Source organism: Aristolochia californica, unplaced genomic scaffold (genome assembly GCF_029961685.1).
Source record: "Aristolochia californica isolate CCGP_79_NKW_82.1479 unplaced genomic scaffold, dmAriCali1.0.hap1 SCAF_11, whole genome shotgun sequence".
NCBI classification, from domain to species: domain Eukaryota; kingdom Viridiplantae; phylum Streptophyta; class Magnoliopsida; order Piperales; family Aristolochiaceae; genus Aristolochia; species Aristolochia californica.
In genome coordinates, this window is record NW_027181782.1 from 6599611 (window position 1) to 6627553 (window position 27943).

The 27943-nt window shown below is 34.4% G+C and overlaps 2 protein-coding genes across 3 annotated transcripts; both read left to right on the plus strand.

Moving 5' to 3' along the window:
• The first annotated feature begins 7251 nt into the window (after positions 1 to 7251).
• On the plus strand, positions 7252 to 15866 carry LOC137944135 (transcription initiation factor IIF subunit beta-like). Of its 2 annotated transcripts, none has more exons than XM_068789679.1 (7): positions 7252 to 7550; positions 9346 to 9538; positions 10471 to 10582; positions 13202 to 13332; positions 13843 to 13917; positions 14200 to 14349; positions 15478 to 15866. In XM_068789679.1, the coding sequence occupies exons 2-7, from the start codon at positions 9356 to 9358 to the stop codon at positions 15595 to 15597; spliced, it is 771 nt and encodes a 256-aa protein (XP_068645780.1). In that variant the 5' UTR covers positions 7252 to 7550; positions 9346 to 9355; the 3' UTR covers positions 15598 to 15866. The 2 variants fall into 2 exon arrangements, with proteins under 2 accessions (XP_068645780.1, XP_068645782.1); XM_068789681.1 differs by lacking the exon at positions 7252 to 7550 and adding an exon at positions 7588 to 7604.
• A 6315-nt stretch (positions 15867 to 22181) lies between these two features.
• Positions 22182 to 25546, plus strand: LOC137944362 (cysteine protease RD19A-like). The gene is made up of 4 exons (XM_068790023.1): positions 22182 to 22672; positions 22815 to 22934; positions 24638 to 24884; positions 25068 to 25546. Exons 1-4 carry the CDS (start codon positions 22217 to 22219, stop codon positions 25328 to 25330), a joined length of 1086 nt encoding a protein of 361 aa, XP_068646124.1. The 5' UTR covers positions 22182 to 22216; the 3' UTR covers positions 25331 to 25546.
• Positions 25547 to 27943: the final 2397 nt, after the last annotated feature.

The window sequence follows — 27943 nt, forward strand, 5'->3', positions numbered from 1 at the left end:
AATCTAGGAATAGGATTGGACGAGGTGAGGACAAAAGTTCAACCTCAATTGAATTCTCCTAATTAGAGTTCTCAAAAGGTGGGCAATGTGTTTGGGACTTACACTTTTGTTATGATGTCACTAATTACTTTTATAAGGTTAGATTGAGGCATTTTAATCATTAGAGTCTCTGAAAAATTTTAAGAATATTAATTTTAAAATAACAATAAGTACTAATATTATATTCTTAAGAAATTTTTAGATTTTTATACTATAAAAAAGATGAAAGTAGTGTCTCAACCAATTTCAAATTCATGTAAATATTAAGAACATAACATGTTTATAATAAATTTACAAATAAAAGTGTATTGATAATATTGATTATAATTAGGAAATAAAATTTTATCGATAATATTGATAACGTTTTATTATTTATAGGTATTTTATTTCTTAGATTGTATATGATCTTAATTAATAATTTTTAATTATTACAATTTTTTATTTTCCATTTTTTGTGCATCCAAACAAGGGAATTATGTTTCTCTTCCATTTTCTCTCTTGTTTTTCTTGAGCATCCAAACAAGTGAAAGAAACTTTTTTATTTTATTTTCTCTTTCTTTTCCTTTTCTCTTTATTTTCTTTTTTGAACACTTTCTGTGTTCCAAACACAACAATAAGAAGGAAAAGAAAAGAAAAAGCTAAAGGGAAAAGAGAGAAAGATTCATAAATAGGATGTACTAGGTAGGGGAGGCATCGAACTGAGCCAGTTTGTGAATAGTTCATGCTCGGCTCGGCCTTGGCTCCGTTCCAATCGAGCCATCTCAAAATCGAATCGAATTCAAGATTGGGTTCGCACTTTTTAAAGTAAACAAGCTGAACTTGAGAGATCGATGGTTCTATTCACGAGCTCACTAGCCGCTCCGATTACTTCATAGCTCTTTGGGACTTCGAGTTCGAGTCTTCATTCGAGCAATAGTGACTAGCAAGTATATCATCTTCTCTCCTCTTCCCCCTTTGAATACACTATCTCTAAACGCCTAACCATAGCTTGAGAGAGTCGGAGCGTCTTCAAATTTCATATGATTTCATACTAGGTGTGCCTAATTTTTTCCATATTCTTCCTCAGCCTCTTCATCACTCAATTCATTGTTGTAGCCAACATTGGGCATTGCCAACGAACAAACTAACAATAAAAGATAAGCTAATCTTTCAGAATTTCAATTCCATTTATCTCTATTCTTTGCCCTGTTTCTCTAATGTGTTTCCTTATTTTCTCTTCTCAATAGAAACATTTGCTTTTCTTATATCTATCCATAAGAAAAATAATAACACTACTTCAATTATTCATCCTTCTCCTCACTCCACTGGCATGCATCTTGGTAGTTCTAGGTAAATTATTGCATCATCCTTACTTCTTACTTTTGTTTGGTTATAGAACACGATTTTTTTAGGAGTTAAGAGTATAATAACAAATGTGTTCAGTTCATTATAGTATTTTAAATGCTAGTGAATGAGCTTCCTTGATGGCCTCTATGGCTATAGTGCATATAAATTGTGTGGCATGTTAGTGGTGGAGGTGGGTAGCAATCTGTAGAATGAGAAACAAATTACCTTCTTCCTTGCTTGTTGTTACATGCTCAGATGCACTGGGCTATATGAATCATGTTTTCTATTTTAATTTGTTAAGCCCCAAAACATCCAACTAGTAGAATGGATATGAGCAAATTGTTTTTTTTTTTATTGTCTTTACAAATTTATGCCAAGGTATTAAGATGAAGAAATGTTTTTTACTTGCTCATCTAAGACAATTTTTATGTTGTTTTCATGACCGGATAGTAAATGCCTTGGCACATCTATAAAGAGTAGATGGATTTATTATGTTTGGCAATGCATTTTGTTAGTTCATTAATTAAAAGACTAAGATATGATTTAATGCTCTGGTACTCTAATGTTATAGCTGAAGAGTATGTTTCCTCTTAATTGCAAATAATTATAGACCTTAATTGACAAACTAGATGCTAATGAACAATAACATTGAAGTTAAGGCTTCACACATCATGCATTTATTAATCACAACTTAGAAAGCTAACAATTTTCCCTTGTTTTTCATTTTCCTATTAACCTTAATATATCCTTGTTTTTGCTATATTTTTTTGCTGAAACTATTTTTAATCTTATCTATACAGTCTCTCCATTCACCATATTTAAAATACTGCATACAAATATGAATAAATCCTACCAATTCAATCATTTTACAGTAAAAAAATGGGATCGACATTGATTATCAGTATGTATTCAAAGTAATACCCATAATGAAAATTATGGAAAGTCAGTTAGTTGAGGTAAGTTCCCAAACTACATAGTTTAAATATCAATTTTATTAGTTAATTTAGCGTAAGGTTGCCCTTTCAAGTCAAAATCACTACCTTACCTAAAAATATTCATTGATTTGAAGGTTGCCTTTGGAAGGAACACATATTTGCATAAATTGTTTGATTTTACTTGTGCACTGCCTCTTAATTGACTGTTCTTTTGATAAGAAAACATATAAAACCTTCCGCAATAATTTTGTTTGTTTCAGCCATAATCTTGTTTCTTTTATATGGAAGCACATGTTGCTAGATTTTTTTTATTATCAATTTTTGGTTTTAATGCGATCTTAATTTTCTTCTATTGACAACATATTCAAAGCTTTTTATCAATTTCAATCGCAAGGTAATATAGTGTTGTTAGGGTTTTGACCATTGTACAAGGAGCTTTGATTTGAACTTGCTTGCAACAAAACCCTTTCCTCCTCTTGATTTAATTTATTTTAATTTCTTAACCCACAATCTATATTGCTTCTTCATGTTTTTCTCACTATGAATTATGATTAGTGCCCATTCATCTTTCTTTTTTACATTTTTCTTTGTTGTTTTCATTGGTATTTTTTCTTAATGTTTTTATTTTTAATTTATTTTATTTATTGTAGAAGTAGGAATATCAACATCTTTTGCTCTTTTGACATTTATAGCTAACACTAGTTCTAGTTCAAGTGTGTTCATAGATCTCAACTCCACCAGAGTCTTGTCAGCCTGAAACTACTAATGAAATGAAAGGGAGCCTAGATGAAGGTACCCCAAATGAGGAAAAAATATTGCTATCCAAAAAACTAAGACAAAAAAGATCTCATGTTTGGTTTGAATTCAAAGAAATGTCACTCTTAAATGGAGTAAAAAAAGGCTCAATATGATCGTAAAAATAATTTGAGAGTGGAGTAATCTCACATATGAATCGATATTTGAAGTGTTGTCTTATTAGAATGTTAGACCTATGGTAAAATCATGTTTGTCTCCAGTATTTTGATGATAATAAAATGGGTAGCTTGAAATTATGCTACTAATAGAGTGATCGGCATGATCAGACACAAATCCTTCCAACACCTACATAATGTGGTCTATGGCAAGCTCAAGACAAAAAGATTGATCCGTCAAGTTACCAAGTCAAGATCTTAAGCTAAAATACTTTGAAGATTGTTGTTGAGAAGAAGAACTTACAAAAAGAAGATGAGTGGAGAATTGAAGACTTACAGTCGAGTCCAAATTAGAAATCTCAAGAACTCTAGTCATATAAGTAGAGAACCATATTTAAGCACATATCTGTATTGGAGCTTTAGGACATCTCATATTTTCAAAACCATACTCAAAATCATCATATACAAAGGTTTTGGAATCATAACACAAACTTTAGCCTTTTCCCAAAACTAGAATATCATTTGAACTCGTGAAAAAAGCTTTAGGACATGGACATGCATATTGTTGAATTGTTTAGCCGATGCATCAAAATGTGTTTTAACTCGCTAAACCACATTTGGTCATTTGCATCTTCAACATGTTTCATGCATGCATATCCATCCTTAAAACATGTTAGAATTAATTAGGAATCACTTCATTCATGTTTTGAATGTCAATTATGAAAACTAGCATTAGATTGATTGATTAGTACCTATCGATGATCGATCAACTAGAATGTGCATTGGTAATAATTGCAAAGCATGATCGATCAATAGATGTACATTGATAGATTAACCTGAACTTCACCAAATTATGTTATAACCATGATCGATCATCCACTATTGGACTAATAGACCATACACTATTGGATCGAATGATCATGCTTGTCCAGACATACATAATTTGCAAAGCATGATCGATTATACATAGTAACAATGATCGATCAAGCATAAAATGCCATTTGGGGACACAATGTATGATCAATCAACATCCTTACAATAATCGATCATATTTGTATTGCATAACCAGAAATTGTAAAGCATGATCGATCAATCACTAAAGCACTGATCAATCAACTTAAGTTGTCAGACCAACAAACAAATATTGATTGATCATACAAAAATATAGCCATTACACTCGCTTGATTAATCATTCACTTTACGTTGATCAATGAATGATACATTAGTTTTTGAAAACGAGCAAAAACTGACTAGTTTGAAAGGGAAACTTATAAATACCCCTCTAAACATCTTGACGACAATGAGTTGAGTTTTTACTTGCATACCCAAACTCTGCAAAAATAAATTGAGCATCAATGTCCAATTTTTCCCTCTTTGAGAAAAAATCCTTCATTTTCTCAAATCTTCCTACATCTCTCAAAATTTTCAAAGCATACTTAGTTCCACTAAGATCCTTTACTTCAATCATTCATGCTTAAATGTCTGGAAGCTTGGTTCTCATTTGGACAAGGGTTGTCTCTCATATTAAGAACAAATTGCAAGTTTCTATTCTACTTTTTTATTTTCATTTCTTTTTCTATAGGTTCTCTAGTGCCTAGAAACTAGAGGAATTAGTTTCTAAAATCAAGAATCTAGAAGGGGTCTGCTTGACTAGAGTTAGAATCTAGTCCTTTGTACTAGATCTTTTGGGAGATTAGAAATCATGTAATTGGGAGCAAAACTCTTTCTGATTTTCAGCTATTAGAGAATATAGTGGAAAATTTTCAAGCAAGAGTTTTTGGGTGGTGACTACCAATAGGGGAACATCGATAACTAAAAATTATGTCCCTTGCTTATTTGCATGTGTATTGAATGTTTTTTTTATATGGCTTTTATATGCACATTGAGATTTGCTCGTTTAATTGATATCAACTTATAATTTTAATTTATATTCTCAATTCAACACTCTCACATGTGTTTAATTGGTTATGTGCATCTAGGTTTAATTTATAATTTTAAGTGCTAATTTTAAGAAAATAGAAAACCATAAACTTTCCATTAGTGAGCTCTAATTTTCATCAGAGTTTAGCTAGCCTTTATTTTATGGATTTTGGAGGCAAATAAGATCAAAGTATAATGAGAGTAGCCATTGCTCATTGGATTCTTATGCATGAGCATCCATTAACGATAGTAGAAGACGAGAGACTTAATTTTGTAATGAAGATGGCAAATGTGAATTATGAAAAAATAACCTATAAGACCATTAAGAAGGACTGTGTGGAAGTGTATGAGGCAGAGAAAAAAATTAAAAACTATACTAAAAGAGATTAATAAGATTAATCTTACCACGAATCTTTTGAAGTCTAAAAAGAAATTGAATATAGGGTAATAACTGGGCATTTCATTGATAGTAATTGGAAGTTACAAAACGTCTTGAGTTTTGTGCTTGATCCTCTTCTTTATCATGGTATATTGACATAACATATGCTATTTAAAAGTGTTTGAAAGATTGAAAAATTGAAAATAAAGTATTTAATATCTCAGTGATAGCGTTGTGTATAATGATGTTTGTTTGAAAGTTTTGAAAGATGATTTTTGGAGAAATAGGAAATTGCATTATGGTAGGAAGTTGATTCATGGTCCTTGTTGTCCTTACATTCTAAATTAATTATTCCAAGATGGTATTGGTAAAATTAAGGATATCATTGAGAATGTGTGTGAGAGTGTCTAGTTCATTAATCAATCTGAGGTATACTTTACAATTTTTCTAAAATTGTGCACTATTTGTAGGTAGGTGCAAAAAGATTAGTCATTGAGTGTCCGACTCATTAGAACTCTACTTCGGATATGTTGTCTTGTGCATTAAAATTCAAAGAAGTGTTTCCTAGATTTTGGGATAGAAAGCCAATTTATGATTGTTTGTCAAGTCTTGATGAATTGGGAGAAGTTAAAATGGTGTGTGAGATTTTAAAAGTTTTTAATGCAGTCGTACATATCATTTTTGGGAGTGATTACCCTACTTCTAATTTGTACCTCAGTGAGATATATTGGGTAAAAAAAGTTGTAAATCTTTATTTTATGATTGAAAATATTTTTATTAGGTAAAGGTTAGTTAAATAAAAGAAAAATTTAGAAGTATTGGGGTGAGTGCAAGTTGTTGATGGTTGTTGCTTCAATTTTGTATCCAATTGTCAAATTAAGATTGATTGACATGTGTTTTCTGGAGATATATTCTTAGGTGGAAAGTAGAATGAATGTAAACTTAGTTTGACATACCATATTTGAGATTTATGATGAATATGTAGTGACATGTAATGTGAGAATTAGTAATGAAGAGACTATTTGGAATGGTAGCTCTTGAGGTGTTTCTATAATTTATAGGTCATATTCTTCATCAATTTCAAGTTAGTCAAAGTTAATGACTTATGTGAAACAAGTGGAAGTGGTAAATTCACCTTGGAATTGGATAATTATCTTAAAAAATATGTGTATATTTGTGAGAAAATTTTACATTATGATTTTGATATTTTAGAATGGTGAAAAATAAATAACTTGAAATTTTGGGTATTATCTAAGATGACAGTAGAGATTCATGTAATTCCCATGTCTATAATAGCCTTAGAGTTTACCTTTAGTGCTGGTAGTAGAGTAATAGACTCATATCGTTTTTCCTTGGCACCAAATACAATCAAGCTTTGATTTGTGGTGGCGATTGGATTCAAGTTCTTTATGTTGTCAAGAAAAAAATTAAAAGGTGAACAAGTATTGGATAATTATTCATTCTGATATATTTTGTTGCGAATATTCTTGTTTTATTTAATAAATATTTGTTTGATGACTACAGCTTGAGAAGAAGCCTATGGAGATAGTGTTATCCGTTATATGATTTTTTAATCTTTTTTCATCTTGGTAATTTTAATATTTTTCATTATATGAAGTAATTAATAATGACCTTAATTATTTGATTAATATCAATGTTCATTAGAAGTCTGTGTAATATATACAAACGTTTCTTGTTTGTTTTTTATTTTGTACCAGTCGCTCCTTGCATCACCGCGTTTGCCACTGCAGTACCAGCCCTACGGCCATGCGATAAATATTCGACATTTCGTCTCCGTCGTCTACGAGGCTTATTCGAATTAGTAAACTTCAGTTTAGTGCGTACAGCAGCGGGATCAGAAGGTTTACAGTTTGAAGTTCAACAGACTTCGCGTGCTTCTGCATCGACTTTTACCCAAGCTTCCAATCGTTTCTCAGCTGGTGACCCATCAACCTCCACTGCTCATATCTTTCTAGTTCCATCCCCTTCTCCTTCGTAGCCTCGCCTGCTTGACCCCCCTGCCGTAGTTTATTTTTTCGGGTACGTAGTGTAAAACAGAATTCATGATTCATGGAGTGGTATACGATAATTTCGGTATGCTTTTAGGTCTCGGGAACCATTATGCTAAAATGTCTTTTGGCGTTTCTCACAAAAAATGCTTGTATTCTGCTCGAGTTGTCATCGCTTTCGTTGTGCATGGTGGCTGAGATTGAATGCCCATGTTGTGTGCAGCTTTTTTTGTTCGTTTGTTGAAATGCCCTAAACAAATGTAACCTTAACTTTGGTCTTGCAGATTGTGATTATATATGACTTTGAAATTAGGCCCTTCTGGTCACTTGTAAGATTATGCCTTGCCTTTCCTATTCATCATTTTATTCGAGATCTTAGATACAGATAATTCAAGGGATGTTATTTTAATATTGACATTATAAAATCGGTTAATTGCCGTTTGCCTACAACTTTTCAACTGAATTTCTGAGTTTTGAAAGAATAGGTTTTGTGGGTCCAAAAAACCGTAGGAACTTCTCTCTCAGTGGACATTCAGAGCACATGTTATTTCTAGTAAGGAATTAAGGACAGAGCACTAATGGTCATCTTGGAAGCATATGCATTTGGCAGAAAACCTCGTGCACTATGGAAGGGAATCATGATGCCTCTTGAACATACCATCATCAGTAAGAGAGGTCAACGGATGTTTTTTGATTTTTTTTTTTTTCGATAACGAAATTGAAAAAAGACCTTCACCTATAGAATTGTAGCAGGTTATGTAGAGATACTCCATCTTTGGCTCATCAGTCTTTGGAATGGAGTTACTAGGTGTAGGGGAAAATTATTCTTCTTACTGAATCCATAGTTTCTTCAAAAGCATTTCCAAGATCGAGGGAGCAAACCCCAATCCTACCCCTCATAGAATCTTATACGACTCACATTTGAATGTTCTTTGAGAGAAAGAGATCACCTTCAGTTTTAATATGAATCGGTGCCATTATAGATGTATGCTCTTAAACATACTAATAGGTTTTTGAGACTTTGGGGATTTTAAGGCTTGTCACTGTGCTCCATAAAGGTTGGAATTTATGTTTATGCTATATCAATAAGTCTTTTATGTATTTGAAAGAACGGTATTCCCTGATTTACTTTATTACTTGACTTACATAGTTTTCATAGCTGATTTTCTCAATGAGATTGTACCCTTGTTTCTTGTGTCATTGCCACCATCACTGTTAAATCCAATCAATCGTAGTGGGAAAATAAGGGATCACCTTTTATTTAATTGATCTTCGAAGGGCCTTTTCAATAAAATAATGTAGAAGTGGCCTATTGAAAATTCTGACAGGCCATGGAAGAGCTGACAGGACCTTACTTGTTCCTTTATTTACTGTATAATCTTACTTCAGTATTCACTTGAAAACTGCTTCAGTGTCTGCAATTCCATATCTTCTTAGGCATGGGCAATCATTTCCTTTTGGTTTATGCCTCTGTACAGCTGGATGCATGCATTTTTCTTAGCAGAATTATGAAGACAGCTCAGGGAACTCTTGGAAATTTATTTTCTTTGTAAATAATCTTAACTATCATAATTGTCAATTCAGACTTCTCTCCTTTGGGAGTTAGAAATTCTACCTTTTTTAGGCTTACTACGGCTCATTTGACTTGGTTAATGTGATAATATTCACTAATAATTTCACCTCCCGAATGAGATGATTTTTTCCCTCTCTTTACTTTGTGTATGCAACTGTTTGATAATTTTATCATCTACCCAGTGATTGAAATTGTTATCTATGTAAATCTTTGGGTCATTGGTAATCTGTTTATAAAGCCTGATTTTTGTCAGTTGAAAAGAAATGGCCGATGAACAATGGAGTGCCAATTTGGAGACTAGCAAGGCGGAGCGCTCCGTGTGGCTGATGAAGTGCCCTCTAGTGGTCTCAAAGTCATGGCAAACCCACCCTCCCGATTCTTCTCAACCTGTTGCAAAGGTTGTCCTCTCTGTAGATCCCCTGCAAGCTGACAATACTTCTCTCCAGGTATGACAAGCATAGAGTTGTCAGCTATTGCTACTCTAGCTGTCTATTTGTGGTATTCAAGTCTGCACTTCTGTTTTATGTGTTTTGTGTGTACGTATGTTTATGTATGTGCATATTTTCTGTACAAAACCCAATTAACCTAAGGTCAAGGCACTGCCAGGTACTTGATTTCAGCTTTAAGCTTGCTATTGGTTATGCAACTGCAAGTGTTGTCAGTTAAAGAGAAGCATTGGTGCTTAAATGGCTTCATATTGAAACTAACATGATCTCTCTTTTTTTTTCCCTTTATTGTGCTATTTTCTTTTCCTTGTATCTTCAGATATCTCCTACACTGTATTGTTCCTATTTTTAGTAATTATTCCTTTGCATTCAACTGGTCTCTAGACCATCTCAATATACTTTTTTTCTGTGTCAAAGTAATAAGAATATTGAGCAGGGTGGTAGAATAAGGATATCAGAACTTTGAAGAGGAAGGAGAAAAATGAAAGAGAGGAAACACTAGATGGTTGAGAGAAGGAAAACTAAATTTGATGGTTGAGACATGTCATTCTGATAATTCATACAACTCTCTCTCTCTCTCTCTCTCTCTCTCTCTCTCTCTCTCTTCCATCTCTCTATCTCTATCTCTATCTCTCTATCTATCTATGTTTAAATGATCAATTATAGAAGGAAAAGGCAAGCACAACTTAAATGTAAGGGAAACTGCTCACTGTCTCCAAACAACATTCAACCACTTAGCCCATCAAATGCATTATTACTCCACTCTCACACCACGGTTTCTTACCCTCAAACAACCACGAGGTTATTGTTTTCCCATAATCCTACACAGAATTAGTATTAGTTATTTAATGAAAATTTTGATGGTGTAATTCTTCCTTTTTTGCAGAACATTTTATTCACTACTTATTTTATGTGACTTGCATGATAATCAGTTCACAATGGAGTTGACTGGCAATGAGGGTATCAATGTACCTAAGAGCTACTCCTTGAATATGTTTAAAGATTTTGTGCCTATGTGTGTATTCTCAGAGACATCATCACAAGGTGAGAACTATTCTTGTTGTTGAGTCTCTTTCCACTGCATTTCATAAAATGTGAATGCACGATCTTCGTGTCCAATTCAATTCAGTTTAGATCCACTTGTTTCATTGTGTCTGGATTCTTTTTTATGGGGATGGGGGGTAAGGATTTTCTGTGGATGTTGATGCTTCTAGTTGTATTATTTCTATTTGAAATCAGATAATTGTACTTGATTGCTCTGAGTATTTGAGTAAAATTTGAAGAACGACTACTTGTTCCGTTGCCCTTTTCGATTTTTTATTTTTGGATGGAGGCATTTCTTCTTGTAGTTCCTAAAACTCTGGTTGAGGTAGGTAGTCCATTTTATGGATCTTATTTCAGAAAAATAAACAAAACCTTCCCTTATCTTATTTAGAAATGTTTCACTAACCTCAGAAATACTTTGCAGAACTTGTCTCTGCATCTTATTATTGGAGAAAATATCCATAAGACTTGTGCACTTTTATATCTCAGGTGTTAAAGTTGGATGGTCTAGGTCCATCCTAAAATAGTCGAAGTTAGGAGCCTATTCTCAACAAGTACCCATACAAGTCTTCTTGACTGCACTAATGCTCCTATCACGTCTAGGCCTAAACAAATAGATATCTGGCTTGAGATGTGGACAATACAAATGGGCAAGGCACAAACTAGGCCCAACAAGACATATTCTCTACCCTAATACCATATCTAGGCCTCAAAATGACTAGCTAAAGTTAGAACGCTTTTTCCTATGCGGGATTAATCCCACTAACACAAAGAATTCACTGATGATTTTTGTTGCAATTAACCTAGTTATGACTAATTTATTTGTGAAAAAAAAAATCAATTGCTTAAGGGGTCTGTTGGTAAAGAAAAGTTTTAGATATGGATTTTCAGTTTTTTTTTTCTTCTTGAAATGGCAAAATTTTTTACATATTGTAATAAGGTCATTTGAGGTATGTCAATAATCTAATAAACACTGTTTCCTGGAATCCTTGAAGGAATGGAGGTTATTAGAATGAAAATTTACCGAATTACCCCTTGCTTTTATAGAGTTAAAAGAATTAGGTTTTTCATTCCGTGGTTTTGATTGAAATGAAGTTTAATAAATGGTTTTTTAAATATCGTCACTCTTGAATATTTTTCAAAAAAAAGCTTAAAACAAAAAAATGGTTTAGTAAATGATCCAATTAAGTTTTATGTATTATGGTCATCAAATTATTATATATTTACCATCTCAAAAACATTATTATATATTTAAATTCTATTTTATTTTATATTTTTGTTTATCACGGTACATAAGAATTTGCACTATTTGTCATTTTTTTTCTTAGAAAGTTATCAAGCTTGTAGTTGGCAAAAGCAAGCCTGATGCAATTTTGTATTCGACAAAGTTGTTAAATTGGGTCTAAGGCCTTATCCCAAAATGACTAGCCTACTTAGGAAACCTCTTTCCCAACTAATAAACTCAAGATCTTTGTACTCACTAATCCATGTGGGACTATTTCTTAACACTCCCCCTCACGTGTAGTCCCTCTTTTGTTGCTCTACAAGTGGATAATTTAGGAGTAGGCAGTTTAGGTGTAGGCCCTCTTTTGTGGCTCTACATGTAGATAGTTTTTAGTTGCAGGCCCACATATGAGTATGTGTTATGATACCAATGTTAAATTGGGTCCAAGGCCCTATCCCAAAATGACTAGCCAACTTAGGAAACCTCTTTCCTAACTAATAAACTCAAGATCTTTGTACTCACTAATCCATGTGGGACTATTCCTTAACAAAAGTTACTCAATGTTTTTATTGAATTATCTAATAAAAAACCCATTCCTCATGATTGAACTTAAAAGTCATTGATTGAATAGCATATTTCGGATGCTTTGTGGATCGTAAGCTTTATTTTATTTTATTTTATTTTTATGTTAGATCTTTGGTTTTTTTTTTATTTCTCTGAAAGGTTTTATTAAGAGAGAATACAAAGACATTTCAAAAAAAAAAAAAGAGAGAATACAAAGGGGCCAGAAGGCTACTATATGGGAAGGTCAAGGTCTAAAAAGGAGAAGAGCCGGAAAAAATAACAATACTCCTGCAATTTCCACATTTTTGAAAAATTATGCGCCTCAGAATTCTCACTGCAGTGAACATGAGACCAGATAATCTCAAGAGAGCCAGCCATATGATCAATCTGTGAAATTTTCTGATCAAACTCCTGGGAAATTCTGTTTCACCTTCACCCATGAAATCGCAGTTTTGTAGTCCCCTTTGACAATCAGTGGTAATCTGAAATCGGTTTCACATTTTTTTTCAGTTGTATGAAACTTCTTTCCACTTTCATTCACAATTCAGACAATAAAGCTGTGTTTGAAGCCATTCTAGAAGATATAAGTCTGTAGATTTGGCCTTTGGCTCAATGCACATGGGGGGTTTCTAATGTGAGGTCTTGGGCTCAAGTATCAACTTGGATATGGGGTTCCATTTAAAGAACAAATCATAATACCATTTTAAGAAATAAAAAAATCATCTACGATTAGTAAAGAAAAAGTTATTTGACATTTTTTGGATATAGGCCAGTGAGTACTAAATGATACGTTATGGTGTTTTTTGTTTATAGCTGTTTCTCTTTCACAGGAAAAGTTTCAATTGAAGGAAAAGTGGAACACAAGTTTGACATGAAGCCAAACAATGAAAATATGGAGGAGTATCGCAAACTCTGTCGTGAAAGAACCACTAAATCCATGATCAAAAGTAGACAAGTGCAGGTATATAATTTCCAGCTTATTATTTCCTACCGATGTTATTTTTGTTGCTTTTTTCCTCTGTTATGACTGGGTTAAGGCATGCATTTGAACAATTTCCTGACACAATTACTACTGGAATAGACTGCACCATATTCTGGAACCTTTCTGAAAATAAAAAAGATAAACATTATCTAGACTTTTTAGGATGAATATCAATTTGAAAATAAACTGTGCTGGTTTTCTTTTTAGTTCAAATCCTGGGCAAGAATTTTTATGGTTTACAAAATCATTTTTCTCCTGAGCAATTTGTGACCTCTGTATCTAGAGCAAGGCACTAGGGCTAGCAGGGAACAAATTCAAGGCCCAAAGTGAAAGTCGGTTTACTTATAACTACTTGTAGTATGATTCCTGAAAATGAAAATCATGTTTTGCAATATTTAAGCAAGTTTTTGTACTTAAAAAAAATTAACTACTTTTTTTTTTTTAAAAAACTTGTATCTGTTTGTTCTTACTTTATTCATACTATTCAAGGTAATTAGCAATGACCATGGAGCACATATGAGGCCAATGCCAGGAATGGTTGGATCAATGGCATCCGGTTCAAAGGTACTGGGTTATCCTTTCTTGTTTAGACATTGTCATCTGTACCAAAAGAAATAAAGAAGAAGATGATGCACATTTCCTTTTTCAGTATTGACTAGCTAAGGAGTCTTTATGTTTAGCATATTTGTTTGAACCTATAAGCTTTACCTCTTACAGAATGATCCAATGATAACCTCCTTAAATGTAATTTTTGGCATTTAAAAAACTTGTTGAAGGGAGAAGTTTCAAGCTAATAATTTGTGATATAATCAACTGATTTTTGAATTTTATTGCTATGTTTGTCAGGATAAGAAAAAAGGAACACCTCTAAAGGGAGCCGACTTGAAAAGAACAAGGCGTGAACGTGGAGAACTGGAGGATATCATGTTTAAGCTTTTTGAAAGGCAGCCAAATTGGGCACTGAAGCAATTAGTGACAGAGACAGATCAACCTGCAGTACGTTCATCAATCCATTGTTACTTTCTGTCTGCAATTATATTATTTCCAATGGAAATAGTATGCTATATTTGAAAGGGAAACTGGTTCTTACAAAGAAATTCATGGCAGATGAGGATTAAATTTTAGAATATTTTGAGAACAGCCTAGATCAAGGAAGCGTAGTTATAAGATTTGGATTGGAACCACTGGCTGAACTAGGTCAAACGAGGCCAGAAGGCTTGACAACCTAGAAATTTTTTAGAGTATCCAAAACGCCTATCAGGCTTGTTTTGTTTCACCTGTGACCCATTAGCTTACTGGGTTTGATTGGGTTTCTGGGTGTTCTGGTTAACTTTGACATGTTTTTTTTCTTTACTTCGAGTTCCAAGTCTTGGAGACTGTTTCAGTTTAGGTTACTCCATCTAAAGAAGATTCCCTCCCAGTAATTATAAATTCTATAATTTGTTAGGACCAGTAGATATATTTAATCTGCTTGAAGATTCCTGCCCATCTTCAAAGCCATAAGGTCAATATTTACCAATGTATGGTATTATTTGAGTCTCCATGTATAATATCTTCATAGCCCTGTCCCTACCATGTTGGTGATGGCTACATGAAGTTTTTCATTTAGAAAAAGGTGTGAATTTATTAAAGATAGAGGGAGTGGAATGATATCTACATGAATATCATTGTCTCTATTCTTCTCTAGTTTTCCTCTATTACTAATCTCTTCCATAACCAGAAGTGCCAAAAGTCATGTTTCATCCCAAGCGTGAGGCTGCTTAGATGATTATGTTTCCTTTGCTTTAAGCTAGTGTTATGCATCCTGCAAAGAGAAGATGATAATTTTGTAAGATTAACTAACTGTAGCTACCATTTTCTCTTTCCCTTTGAAGACCCACGTCTGAATATCACTGGTCTCAGCTGTTTTGAATCTTATCTCTTTTATTTTGCTCATGTTTCAAGGGAAAAGAAAAAAGCTCCACTATTGTGGTTAATGTGGTTTTTTTTTTGGATCAAGAGGGAGCATTCGGCAGATTTATTTTATTTAAGAGGGAGCAGTGTAGAAGAATGTTTGGCAATAGATTGGTAACTTTTGTTGTTATGTGGCAGCTAATTATTCAACTTGGTCTTTCTTTCTTGCAGCAATTTCTGAAAGAGATACTAAATGATCTGTGTGTGTACAACAAGAGGGGAACAAATCAAGGAACCTACGAGCTTAAGCCAGAATACAAGAAATCCAACGAAGACACCAATCAAGAGTAGCTGAGATGGTCCCTAAAACCCACATAAATGTGTTTATACAGTATATCATTAGCTTCAATACAGGTGACCGAAAGCCTTCTTTTGAAGAGACTTTTTTTTTTAGTAGGAAAGGAGGTTGAGAAATCACGTAGTGAAAACTCTTGTAAATGGGTGAGAAGCCTGTAAGAGAGAAACTAGGTTGTAACACCCAAAATCCTGTTTTGATGTATAAGCGAGTTAATATTGACAATATTATAAACCGTAAGATAACCTATAAATAAATATTTTTAATGAAGGATTAAAATGTAAAAATGTAAAAAAAAATATTTGTCAACTTTCATTTATTTAATTTTAATTTTAATTTTATTATTTTATAAATAGTAAATATTTATTTTTAATTTATATTAATTATTTCAGATTATTTGATTTTCTGCTTATTTAATGTTTTTTATTTATTTCATTTATTTATAATTTTCTTACTTCATTTAGTAGTTTAAGTTACTATTAAACATTTATTACTTTATCATTATAACTATTTACTATTTAATAGTAAAAGTAAATAATAATTTTATTTTCATATTTATTTTACAAAATATTTATTTCTGTTTTTATTTTGAGATAATATAAAATGTAAAAAAATATTTCCTAAAAAATTAATTACTTATTATATAACACAAATTAATATATGTTATCAAATATTATTAAAAAATAAATTTATCTATTCAAGTTTTATTATTTATTTAATATTTTTATTGCCTATTTTAATTTACTACTTTAAAGTTTTAGTTAAATTTAGTAGTCAATATTCTTATTTTTTTACTTATGTTTAATTATTTTATTTTCTCAATTAGTGATTCATATTTTCCTTTCAAAAATAAGTTTTAATTTAATTTAGGTGAATTATGTTATTTTATGAATTTTAATATTTATATTTACTAGTTCTACAAGTGGTGTTATTTTCTTGACATATTGTATGTTGTATGCATTTTTATAGCCTTTTTAATATTTCCATTATCACCTTTTGATCATTTATTTTTTAGATTTTTTTTTATAGTATTTAAAAAAAATAAAAAAATAACTCTTTTCCTTATTAAATTTTCTTTATCCATTTCCTTTATTGTATTTTCATTATCTCCTCATTTATTATGATTTAACATATGCACAGAAAAAATACCTTGCACTCTAGTAGCAACAATTTCTTTTTAAAAAAAATCACCTTTATTAGCAAACAAAAGTGAACTAGAGAAAATCAAGAAGAGTTCGAGAATTAAAATTGTAAAATCATTTATATCACATTAGGAAAGAAGTTCAACTCTCCTACTCAATCTAGAGTTTAAGACTTCAGCTTGCAATGAAAAAGATTATTGGTCGTCAATCTTCTTTTACTGAAAAATTCTTCATAGATGTAAAATCTTTTTTTTTTTTCCCCTTCAAGTTGAGATAAAAAGGACGTAGAGACCCAATATGAACAAAACATAATATGGGAGTTTTGAGTTTGATTAATAAATCGAATAAACTTATTTGGTATCATAGGTTGGATTTATCCAAATCATAAAAAAATCCAATAAGTTTGCTAGATTCTTTTCAAATACCTAATAAACAGGGTTGTTGTTGGAATATTTGTTTGTATCGATCGGGCCAGTCCTTGTATAAGATCTGTGGGGTTGCTTTCCTAATAGGTTCGAGCCTTTTAGCCCAATGATTTCAACATGGTATCAGAGTAGGTTGGTTTCGAGTTCGAATCCCGCTTCCCCCTGAAGGCCGCGAATTTGGCCACTGAATTTCCACGGGTAATCCCCGTGCGGGGGAGTGTGGAACCGTATTTGTATCGCTTGGGCCAGTCCTTATATAAGGTCCTGTTGCGCCTCTCACTAATGCCTCAAGGTTTTAGCATAATTGGTTTCAACATGGTATCAGAGCATTTCAGAAGATACACTAGAATGACTTGGGTATCTCTGCTTATACAAAAGAGTGATGTGTGTCTAGCATTTCAGAAATTTCACACAATGATACAAACTCAATACCAAAAGCAGATTCGTGTTTTGCAATCTGACAATGTTACTGAGTTTGTTAATGCTTCTCTAGAAAATTTTCTGACCACTCATGGAATTCGTCTTCAGACTTCTTGCACCTATACTCCCCAACATAATGGATTAGCAGAAAGAAATAATAGACAACTTTTGGAAGTAGTACGTGCCTCTCTCTTTGGCATGAACATGCCTCGATTTTATTGGGGCGAAACTGTCCAATCTGCTGCCTACCTCATCAATCGAACACCTTCTAGAGTACTAGATTTTCAAACTCCTTTACGCAAGCTGCAATCCCTGATTTCAATTCCCCATATTCCGAATTTTGAACCCCGAATTTTTGGGTGTACCGCATATGTTCATATCCCAGAGATCTTGCGAAATAAACTTGATCCATGTGCCAAACGATGTGTATTTGTTGGCTACTCTGAATTTCAAAAAGGATATCGGTGTTATGATCCACACACCAACAAGCTCCATGTGACTCTAGATGTCTCCTTCCATGAATCAGTACCTTATTATTCAGGGGGAGAGTTCAAGTGAAGAGAATGTTCCACAAGAAAATAGCGGAGGTACTAAGTTTATTGAGTTAGAAGCGGTGAATGAATTTTTCAAGTGTCATGATGTGCAACAAGACTGTGATTCAGTAATTTCTCCTAAAGAACCCCCAGAGTTGCCCCCGTCTGCACCAACAACTGAAGAATCAACCCAGGATGTTTCTCCTCAGGTAAATACGAATCTTGTGTTTGATGAGTCTAATGAAACATGTCTTCCTACAAAAAATATACCCCTAGATATCCACAAAGATTGAATAGGGGAATTCCAAAAAAACAGTATGAACCTGATCTTGAAGCCAAGACCAAATACTTAATCAATAACTATGTGTCCTCCCATAGGTTGACTAAATCGTATGCATTTACTGTTGATCAATTATCCAGGGTTTCTATTCCTAGTAATGTGTAGGATGCATTAACTGATAAAAAATGGAAAAAGCGATGAACGAAGAGATGGAGGCTCTACAAAAAAAATATCACGTGGGAACTTGTTAGCCAACCTAAAGGAGTAAAAATAATTGGATGTTGATGGGTGTTCACATTGAAACTCAAACCGGATGGAAGTATTGACAGATATATAAAGCTCGACTAGTTGCAAAGGGATATACGCAAAGGTATGGGATAGACTATCAGGATACTTTTGCACCAGTAGCTAAGATCAATGCAATTCACATTCTTATATCTATAGTAGCAAATCGAGACTGGCCTCTGCAACAATTTGACGTTAAAATTGTCTTCCTCAATGGAGACTTAGAAGAAGAAGTATACATGGAGCTACCACCTAGCGTAAAAAGTGGTTCTTTGTGTCAAGGTGAAGCATGTAAATTGAAGAAGTCATTGTACGAGCTGAAACAGTCACCTAGAGCATGGTTTGGGAGATTCTCAGCTACAATGAAGGAGTTTGGTTATAAAAAAAGTAACTCAGATCATACTTTGTTTATAAAACGCAAAGAAGGAAATGTAACAACTTTAATTGTATATGTTGATGATATGGTCGTGACAGGAGATGACTCAGGTGAAATGCAAGCTTTACAGGAGTATTTAGCCACTAAATTTGAAATGAAGGATCTCGGACAACTTAAATATTTTTTGGGAATTGAGGTTGTAAGATCGAAACATGGAGTCTTCCTTTCACAGCGAAAATATGTGTTAGATCTTTTAGTCGAAACCGGAATGCTTGACTATAAACCAATAGAGACACACATGGAAATGCATCATAAACTCGGAATTCTTCCTGATCAAATCCCAGCAGACAAAGGGCATTTTCAACGATTAGTTGGAAGATTAATCTACCTATCACACACAAGGCCAGATGTAGCATATGCGGTAAGCGTTGTGAGTCAGTTCATGCATGCACCAAGTGAAGAACGTATGGAAATTGTTTATCAGATCTTGAGATACTTAAAGAGTGCTCCAGGAAAAATGTTTGTTATTATCAAAAAATGGTATCTCTAATATTGAAGGATATACAGATTCTAATTGGGCAGGTGATCAGACAACCAGAACATCCACGTCGGGTTACTTTACTTTTGTGGAAGGGAATCTGGTCACTTGGAAAAGCAAAACATAGAAGGTAGTATCAAGATCAAGTGCCGAAGCTGAATTTCGAGGCATGACTCATGGTGTATGCGAGTTGTTATGGATAAAGAATATACTGAAGGACTTAGGGATTGAATACGCCAAACCGATGAATCTCCACTGTGATAACAAGGCAACCATCGCAAATTGCACATAATCCAGTTCAACATGATCGCACTAAACATGTTGAAGTTGATCGTCATTTCATCAAAGATAACCTCGTTGCAAAGATCATACAATTCCCCTTCATTCAATCGGAGAGTCAGCTGGCTGATATGCTCACGAAGGCAGTATCAGGGAAGGCATTTCATGGTATAATTGACAAGTTGGGCATGACCGATATCTATGCACCAACTTAAGGGGGAGTGTTTGCAAGCCTGCAATGAGCTGTTTGTAAATTGATTAACGAGATTGTAGGAAACGGATTGTTTCCTTGATCCTGTAATTTTATTCCTTGATTTTAAGATCTAAATTGATCCTAAAATCAGCATGTAATGTATTATAAATTGCCTCCTAAACGGAGAAGAATAGATCATCGAAAAATCATTCTTTGAATCTCTGTTTTGTTTTCGGTTTCTTTGGTTAACATGGTATCAGAGCAGGTTGGTCCCAAGTTCGAGTCCTGCTCCCACATAATTTTGTCCCAAGTATTTCTGGTGAATTTGTCCACGGGTTTTCCCCGTGCGGGGGAGTGTTGGAATATTTGTTTGTATCGACCTGGCTAATCCTTGTATAAGATCCGTGGGGTTGTTTTCCGAATAGGTTCGAGCCTTTTAGCACAATGGTTTGAACAGTTGTAATAGAATGATATACAGGTGTGGAGAATTTGTTAACTTTACAATGACTCTCTAATGAAACTCATAATAGGGAATATGAATGTTAATTAAGCAATTACTTCGCTAAGAGTCTGTTTGGAACCGATAGAAAAGAAAAAAAATGTGAAAGAAAATAATTTGTTGTGGTTTGGCAGCAGAAAATCATTGAGAGAAAAAAAATAATAAGAGAGAATAATTTTCTCTCACAAAAGATGGAATATAGAGAGAAAAGAAAAGAAAAGAAATAGAAACTAGGGAGAAAATGTTAATAATCAAAATTTTAAAATCCTATTATTTTTTTCCACGTATATCCAAACAAGAAAAAAACTATATTTCTCTTCCATTTTCTCTCTCATTTTCTATGGACATCCAGACAAAGATAGTGTAAATAAAAAGGATAAAAAAAAAGTTATCTATTGTTCCAATACGAAAGTATAACACAAACAAATCAAGCTTATCACTTAATTTTAATTTTTATTATTTATAATATAAAAACAAACATCAAGTCTAAACAAAGAGAATCTTTTTAATAAGGCGATTTTATTAATTAAAGAAAAAATAATTTTCTCATAATCTTATTTTCTTGTAGCAGCAACAAACAATCCTGAAAAACAAAGAATTGCTTAAAAGAGATATTTGAGAATGTGACTCATAACAGAGAGAGTGGCTTCCTTCAGGTGTCGTTAAGGGTTTAGGGTTTAAGGTTTAGAATGAAGTGTAAACTTTCGTATCCTTCGATATTACACCAATCATTATGAGAGTGTAACAAAAGTCACACTTGGGTGGGCCACTATAATTCATTGATGAAGTTGATTGGAAGCATTTTATGAGCCATTCGTAACCAATGGAAGGAGTATGTCCCGCCGTGCTTAAATCTCGAAATGAGATTGTTATTTAAATCTCCAAATTTTTTGTGGAAGATGGATTACCCACGTGAAGTTGAAGATGATCGGGGGGAGAGTCCAGATAAACACGACTAATTCAATACGAAAAATTATTTGGTGCGAAACATGTGAAATCTCAACTGTTCGATCATGATTGAATAGTGGAGTCGGATGACTGAAATAGCCGTTGATTGTGATCGAATCGTTGAGATAGTTGGTTTACATATTTCACACCAGACGGTTTTTTGTACCGGATCAGTGCTCTCCGATAAAAAAATAAAAAAATAATAAAAAAATTTAAAAAATTACTGGAGAAGAGTGAAGGAAAAGATCCTCTCTTGCGGCTTCATTAGTCGCTTTATGGGCAAGAAAATGGGGGAAACGGAAGCAACTAAAAGTCGGTTCCGTATTCCCTCATCTCTCTGCTTTTTTGTCGCTTTTTCAGTTTCTTACGTTTTTTTACTGCTCTCGTAGACCTGACGTCAATACCGCTACAAGCACCCATTATGAGAGGCCCGTGAGATTAACAACGACTGAACCTCATAAGTCATACCTTCCTTATTTCTCTGCGTCTCACAGTAATCTTCTCGTTATAAACTTTCTGCCGATCCTGACTTGGACTGCTGCTTGCACGCCAGTGTAAACAAATGACAAAAAAGGAAAAAAAGAGAAGTTACGTGGCATGATTCCATTCGTCAAAACCAACCAACACCCTTATATGAGGCTGACCAGTAGAGGATGCCCAAATATCCTCTCTTGCTTCTTCTCTCCCAACCCCTGCCATGGCGAAAGATCTCGTTTTTCTTCTTCTAACCCTTCTCGTCTTCACAGCTTCCTGCGCCTTCTCGTCTCTTGATGGCGCGGAAGATTCCCTTATTCGTCAGGTCGTTGACGAGGAGCAGGATGACCTCCTTCTCGATGCAGATATCCACTTCGCGAGCTTCCGAAGGAGGTTTGGCAAGAAGTACGCCAACGCAGAGGAGCACTCCTACCGTCTCTCCGTCTTCAAGGCGAATCTACGCCGGGCACGACGTCATCAGAAGCTGGACCCCACTGCTGTTCATGGGGTCACCCAGTTCAGCGATCTCACCCCGGAGGAGTTTGAACGCAATTATTTGGGGTTGAAGCGTCCGTCTTTCCTGAAGGAAGCCCGCAAGGCTCCGATTCTACCTACCAACAATTTGCCGGTTGACTTTGATTGGAGGGATCGAGGGGCTGTTACTCCTGTTAAGAACCAGGTATGGGGTTCCCCCTCTTGTTGAAATTCTTCTTAATTGACGATCGGAAGTAATGGATGGCAGGAGGTTCTTATTTTCTTATCTTCCCCCATCCAATGGTTTCCTTTTTCCAAAATTTGACTTTTGTTCTTCATGTGCATAGGGTTCTTGCGGCTCATGCTGGTCTTTCAGTGCTAGTGCCGCGCTTGAAGGTGCTAATTTCCTGGCGACGGGGAAACTGCTTAGCCTTAGCGAGCAACAGCTTGTGGATTGCGACCATCAGGTTTGGGTGTTTTTTATCCAATATGTTTCCCTCTTCTAAGTCGCACCTTTCAAATTTTCATCTCTTCTTTTCAATTTTCATGCTTCTATTATTTAGAACTAACAGCCTAATAAACTGATGCACAATCATTTCCCGTACTGAAATTTAGAGTCAAAGAGTTAGTTTAGCGGGTTGCCATATTTCTTATCTATCTTATAATTTTTTATTCTTTTCACGAGAAGGTTCTATATGATCAATTATTTCTTGTTTTTATTTCGGGTTCAATTGAGAGTCCTGTTTACGACTCCGATTGGTGACTTAACCAAGTGCTGGGTGTGCAGTGCAGACTTGCACATAGGTCATATATCCGGGCTTGACTTTTTTTTTTTTTTTTTATCTATTGCTTATAGTGACAGTCTACTAGAAGTTTACTGAGAAATTATAGCATTTGAATATGTTTATGTATTCCCATGCTGATTGGGAAGATTTTCTGTTGACAAATTCTTTCTTCATGTTATGCTCAATCACTTGTTCGGCTTCCTGCTTTTAATGGTGGTTGGTTTCTATATCCATGACTCTTCTGCATGTTGGAAACCAAGTGCTTATCTGTCTCTTCTTGTCGTCCAGTTGAAGTATGAGATCTTAACTGCCTATCTTCTGGTATCTCTGCTTGTAGGACGAGAGTGCAATATGTAATTATTCCATCTGCTTTTCGGATTTTTTCATCGGATATTGCTGATACTTTTTCCTTGAAGCCATAAGATTAGATGATAAATAGCATTTACTCCCCCCTTCCCCTCCTTTTTTCATGTGTTTGGAATGGCTGATGCTGTAACTTTCGGTCACTGACTATTTATTTGGCTGTCATGTCAGTTTGGCATGCTGAAGCGGAAGAATGATTGACACTTTTGTCTTTCTTCCTATCAAATGCTTGTGAAAGCCTTTTCCTATGCTTGTCGTTTGAGTTTTTAGCTCAGTGCCAAAGCTGTGGGTTTCTTACTGAAAGGTCTTGGCTTCATGTCTTGCTAGTGTCTGGAGTGGGTATGGATCTGTGTCTTTTTGTGAGTAATACTCAAGAAAAAACATGAAGGAAAAAAGAAAAACAACCGGATATTGGTGGTTTTCATCTGCTTTCGTTGCGGGGATCACCTCCTCAGCTAACACTGAAATTTCATACTCATCTTATTTGAGGTTGAGCAGGGAGCTTCTCAATTTTGTTGTGAAGCATGTAGGTTTGTACCAGCAATCAGACCCTGGACTGACGTTTTACAAGATAGTCCTTCACTGGGAGTAGTTCCTTATTTATGGAACTGCTCTTTTATAAAACCTAAAGTTCAGGATCTGATTGTTGGACTAGGTCCATTTTTTCTTTATCTTTTAAGGAACTCATTATGTGCATTATCATGAGGTGATTCACAGCTTGGTTTGTGTTTGTCAGCCTCTTGATGAGCATTTGCTAAGGACATTGATGAAAACTTCGGAAGTTAGTTTGCTTTGATTATTACCAACATGATTGATTATTCCACAGCATCTGGAAGTGGATTTTGGCTCAGTTCAATACTCTTGTTGTGAATTGCATTTAAATGTCGAGTACTTGGTTATTTAAATAACTTGCATTGCACATGGAGGTGTTTGATGCATTAATAGGTTCTCTGCCATATTACAAATAACTTTCTTATCATTTGGAGAAGTGCTGAATAGTGAATTCTTATGGACTTTTGCAGTGTGATCCTTCCGAACCCAGTGCATGTGATGCTGGATGTAATGGTGGGCTGATGACCACTGCTTTTGAGTATACACTCAAAGCTGGTGGGCTAATGCGAGAGGAAGACTACCCTTATACGGGAACTGACCGTGGTCAGTGCAAATTTGACAAGACAAAGATTGCAGCTTCTGTTGCTAACTTCAGTGTTGTTTCCCTTGATGAAGACCAAATTGCTGCAAATCTTGTGAAAAATGGTCCGCTTGCAGGTTTGTTAGAAACCCTAGTCATCGTCTTGAGTGATCAATGAGATTTAATTTTTGGGTGTATTCAAACTATTCAAATCTGCGGTTAATGGATTTTAAAAATTTTCAATGATGAAAGCTTGTATTTAACCTTGCGTTAGGGGCTTGTTTGTGTTGTTGTTGACATGTTTTTATTGTGGCCCGCAGTGGGTATCAATGCAGTTTTCATGCAGACATACATTGGCGGGGTGTCCTGCCCCTACATTTGCGGCAGGAGATTGGATCATGGAGTGCTTTTGGTAGGCTATGGATCAGCAGGATATGCTCCCATCAGACTCAAGGAGAAGCCATTCTGGATCATAAAGAACTCATGGGGGGAGAACTGGGGAGAGAAAGGTTACTACAAGATCTGTAGAGGCCGGAATGTTTGTGGAGTGGACTCCATGGTGTCTACTGTGACAGCCGTCTAAAATTCTCCGTGATGTAGTTGTTTGCTCAGAGTAAATATATTCCAGAGTTGGGTAATTGTGTACATAAGTGTGAACTGCCATCTATTTATGCTTCTTGTTAGAGGAGAAGCTGTGCTGTAAGTTATCCAGAATGGAAACCTATTGCTCTATCCAGAAAAACTACATTGACAGTTACTTTATGTTAGTTAAATATGATTCCTCTTCGTTAGTACACAATTTGGTTGATGATATTTTCAGCTGTTTTATAATCTATATACAGCTTGGAAGATGGCATCAAATCCCTCTCAGTTGATGTTTATCATTCTTTTTTCTTCATAGACTAAATATCTTGGCTAATTATTTTTGTTCTTTGTTATTTTTATGCAATTATTTTTTATCGTGGATGTCTGAAATAAACCATGAAAGGACCTTTGTCGTCCAATGTCTTTAAATTCTTCAGTAGCTGTCTTAAAGAAGGTCTATCAATCCTGGACTGAAGTTTTGTAGGTTGGATTGGGTTCTACCAGACCTGGTGCTTCTACCGAAGAGGAGGAACGGCCACCTAACAGGAAAACAAGATCATTGGTTATAGAAGTAAGGTGAAGACCTTTTCCTTCTGAAAACAAGACTTTTTCATGTTTCAGGGACTCCATATTTAAATAAATAATTGTTCAAAATAAGCAAATAGATGTCTCTTGCAAATTCAATTAAAACCTGTCCTTATTCTAATGCTAATCTTACTATAAAGAGAGGGGAAGAAGGTTAGTAATTTTGGGTTAGTCATGGAGAGATTTATTCCAAATGAATTGTTAGATATTGAAAAATGGTTCTATATGAATGGTATATCACAGTGACTTATTGATCGATGGACTGATCGATTGATATATTACTGGTCCAGAAAAGTTAAGTTGATCGATGGAAGTATAGTTTTATGCTCTGCCCATTTACCCAAGCAAAAACCTTGCTAATACTTCCCAAGTCAACTATTACAGGCTTTCTCCCTGTGGGTGCTTGACAAATAAAATTACAGTCCACTCTTAACAAATAATGCTATATAATTCATATTGACCCTCAAGTTGATATGAAACATATGAAGAAATGATCACCTTGTACCAAGTCAAGAGCTTACTAACAAGAATGAGCCATCCAATCTTGTTGCTCTTTGATGAGAAATCTTTGTAGGAGATCCCCCCCATTCCCCTCCACCTCCATCCTCCTACTATGAGGTCCTACAAGGATAAACCAAAAGTGATGGAGGGAGTGAGTAGTTTTATCAAATTTCAAATGTTACTTTCAGATTCTAAGTTCACTAAAACAATTAAATCATGCAAATGATAGATTACCACAAAAAAAAAAACAACAGATTTGTAGTGGTTTACAACCCAAAAGCAAGCAAAGTGTTTGCACCTCATAGTTAAATCCGTTATTTAATAGCATAACGACATCTACAATAATAAACCTGTAGGGTCCAAATTACTATACTTGCCCAACATTTGGGACTTCTGTTCAACGGTAACTAGGTACAAACTCCTAAACCCGTTTGAGATATTTCTCAATAGTTACCAATAGACTTATCTATGTCAAGATAGTTACCAATAGACTTATCTATGTCAAGATTAGTTTACGATACAATAAGGATCCCTTGCTTTTCAAATTAAGTACAAGAAAAGTACACCCAATCCTAAATGATATTACCAGAGTAATTAGTAGGTCAATTTAATCTTAAATAAGTGATTTCTGAGTATACGTTCAATGATATTTGTGAAACTCAATATTTAGAGTTTAAATATAGACTCATAACCAAAGCACAATTGAAGTCAAATCAATTGGTTTCAAAATAGGCTCAATCAGGTTCAGAACGAAAAACTCCCATGTACACTCAAAATTTTTAAAATCATAGGTTTGAGTACTTAGTATATTTAAAAAATACTTCCTTGTGTTGGCATTTTTTAAATTATTTGAAAATCACTAAGCAATAAACATGCAAAGAGAGTTTCTTTTTTATTGTGGTAGGCTTGGTGAATAGTGTCGGGTATGAAATCACTTAAATAGATGAGATCAGATCGTCTAAAAACTACCCGTTTAAAAAGTCATTTCTCCTTGAAAATGATACTTTGTCATGTTGAAAAAAATATCCAAATAGATTGTAAAATCTTTGAAACAATAATGTAAATTCATTTAGAAATTATGGTGACATATGTTAGCCGAATTGAATCTAAGAAGCCCTTCTTGCTCTTTATCTTGGAGCTAGTCATTTGGTCGATTGGAGTTTGGTTGGTTGATTTTCATAACTTGCTTCTTTATCATTTCTTTAAGGTGTTTGTGTTAGGAATTAGATACCCTAATTCAAAACTAACGAGAGCAATAATAATAATCGCAGAAGAAGAAAAACCAAGCACGAAAACACACACAAGATTTATACAGGTTCACCTCAAGGTGAGATTACGTCCTATCTTCCGCCGCTGCAGTAATTTACTATGAAGATGAGATAGTTTACAAGAGAAATCGCACACCTAAAAGTGTTTTTCTCTAACCTCTCAGAATAACAACTGATGATGCTTCTTTTGAATGACAAAACCCTAATAGCGGGACCCCAAGTATAAAGAGAAAATTAGGGCAACCACAATACAAGAG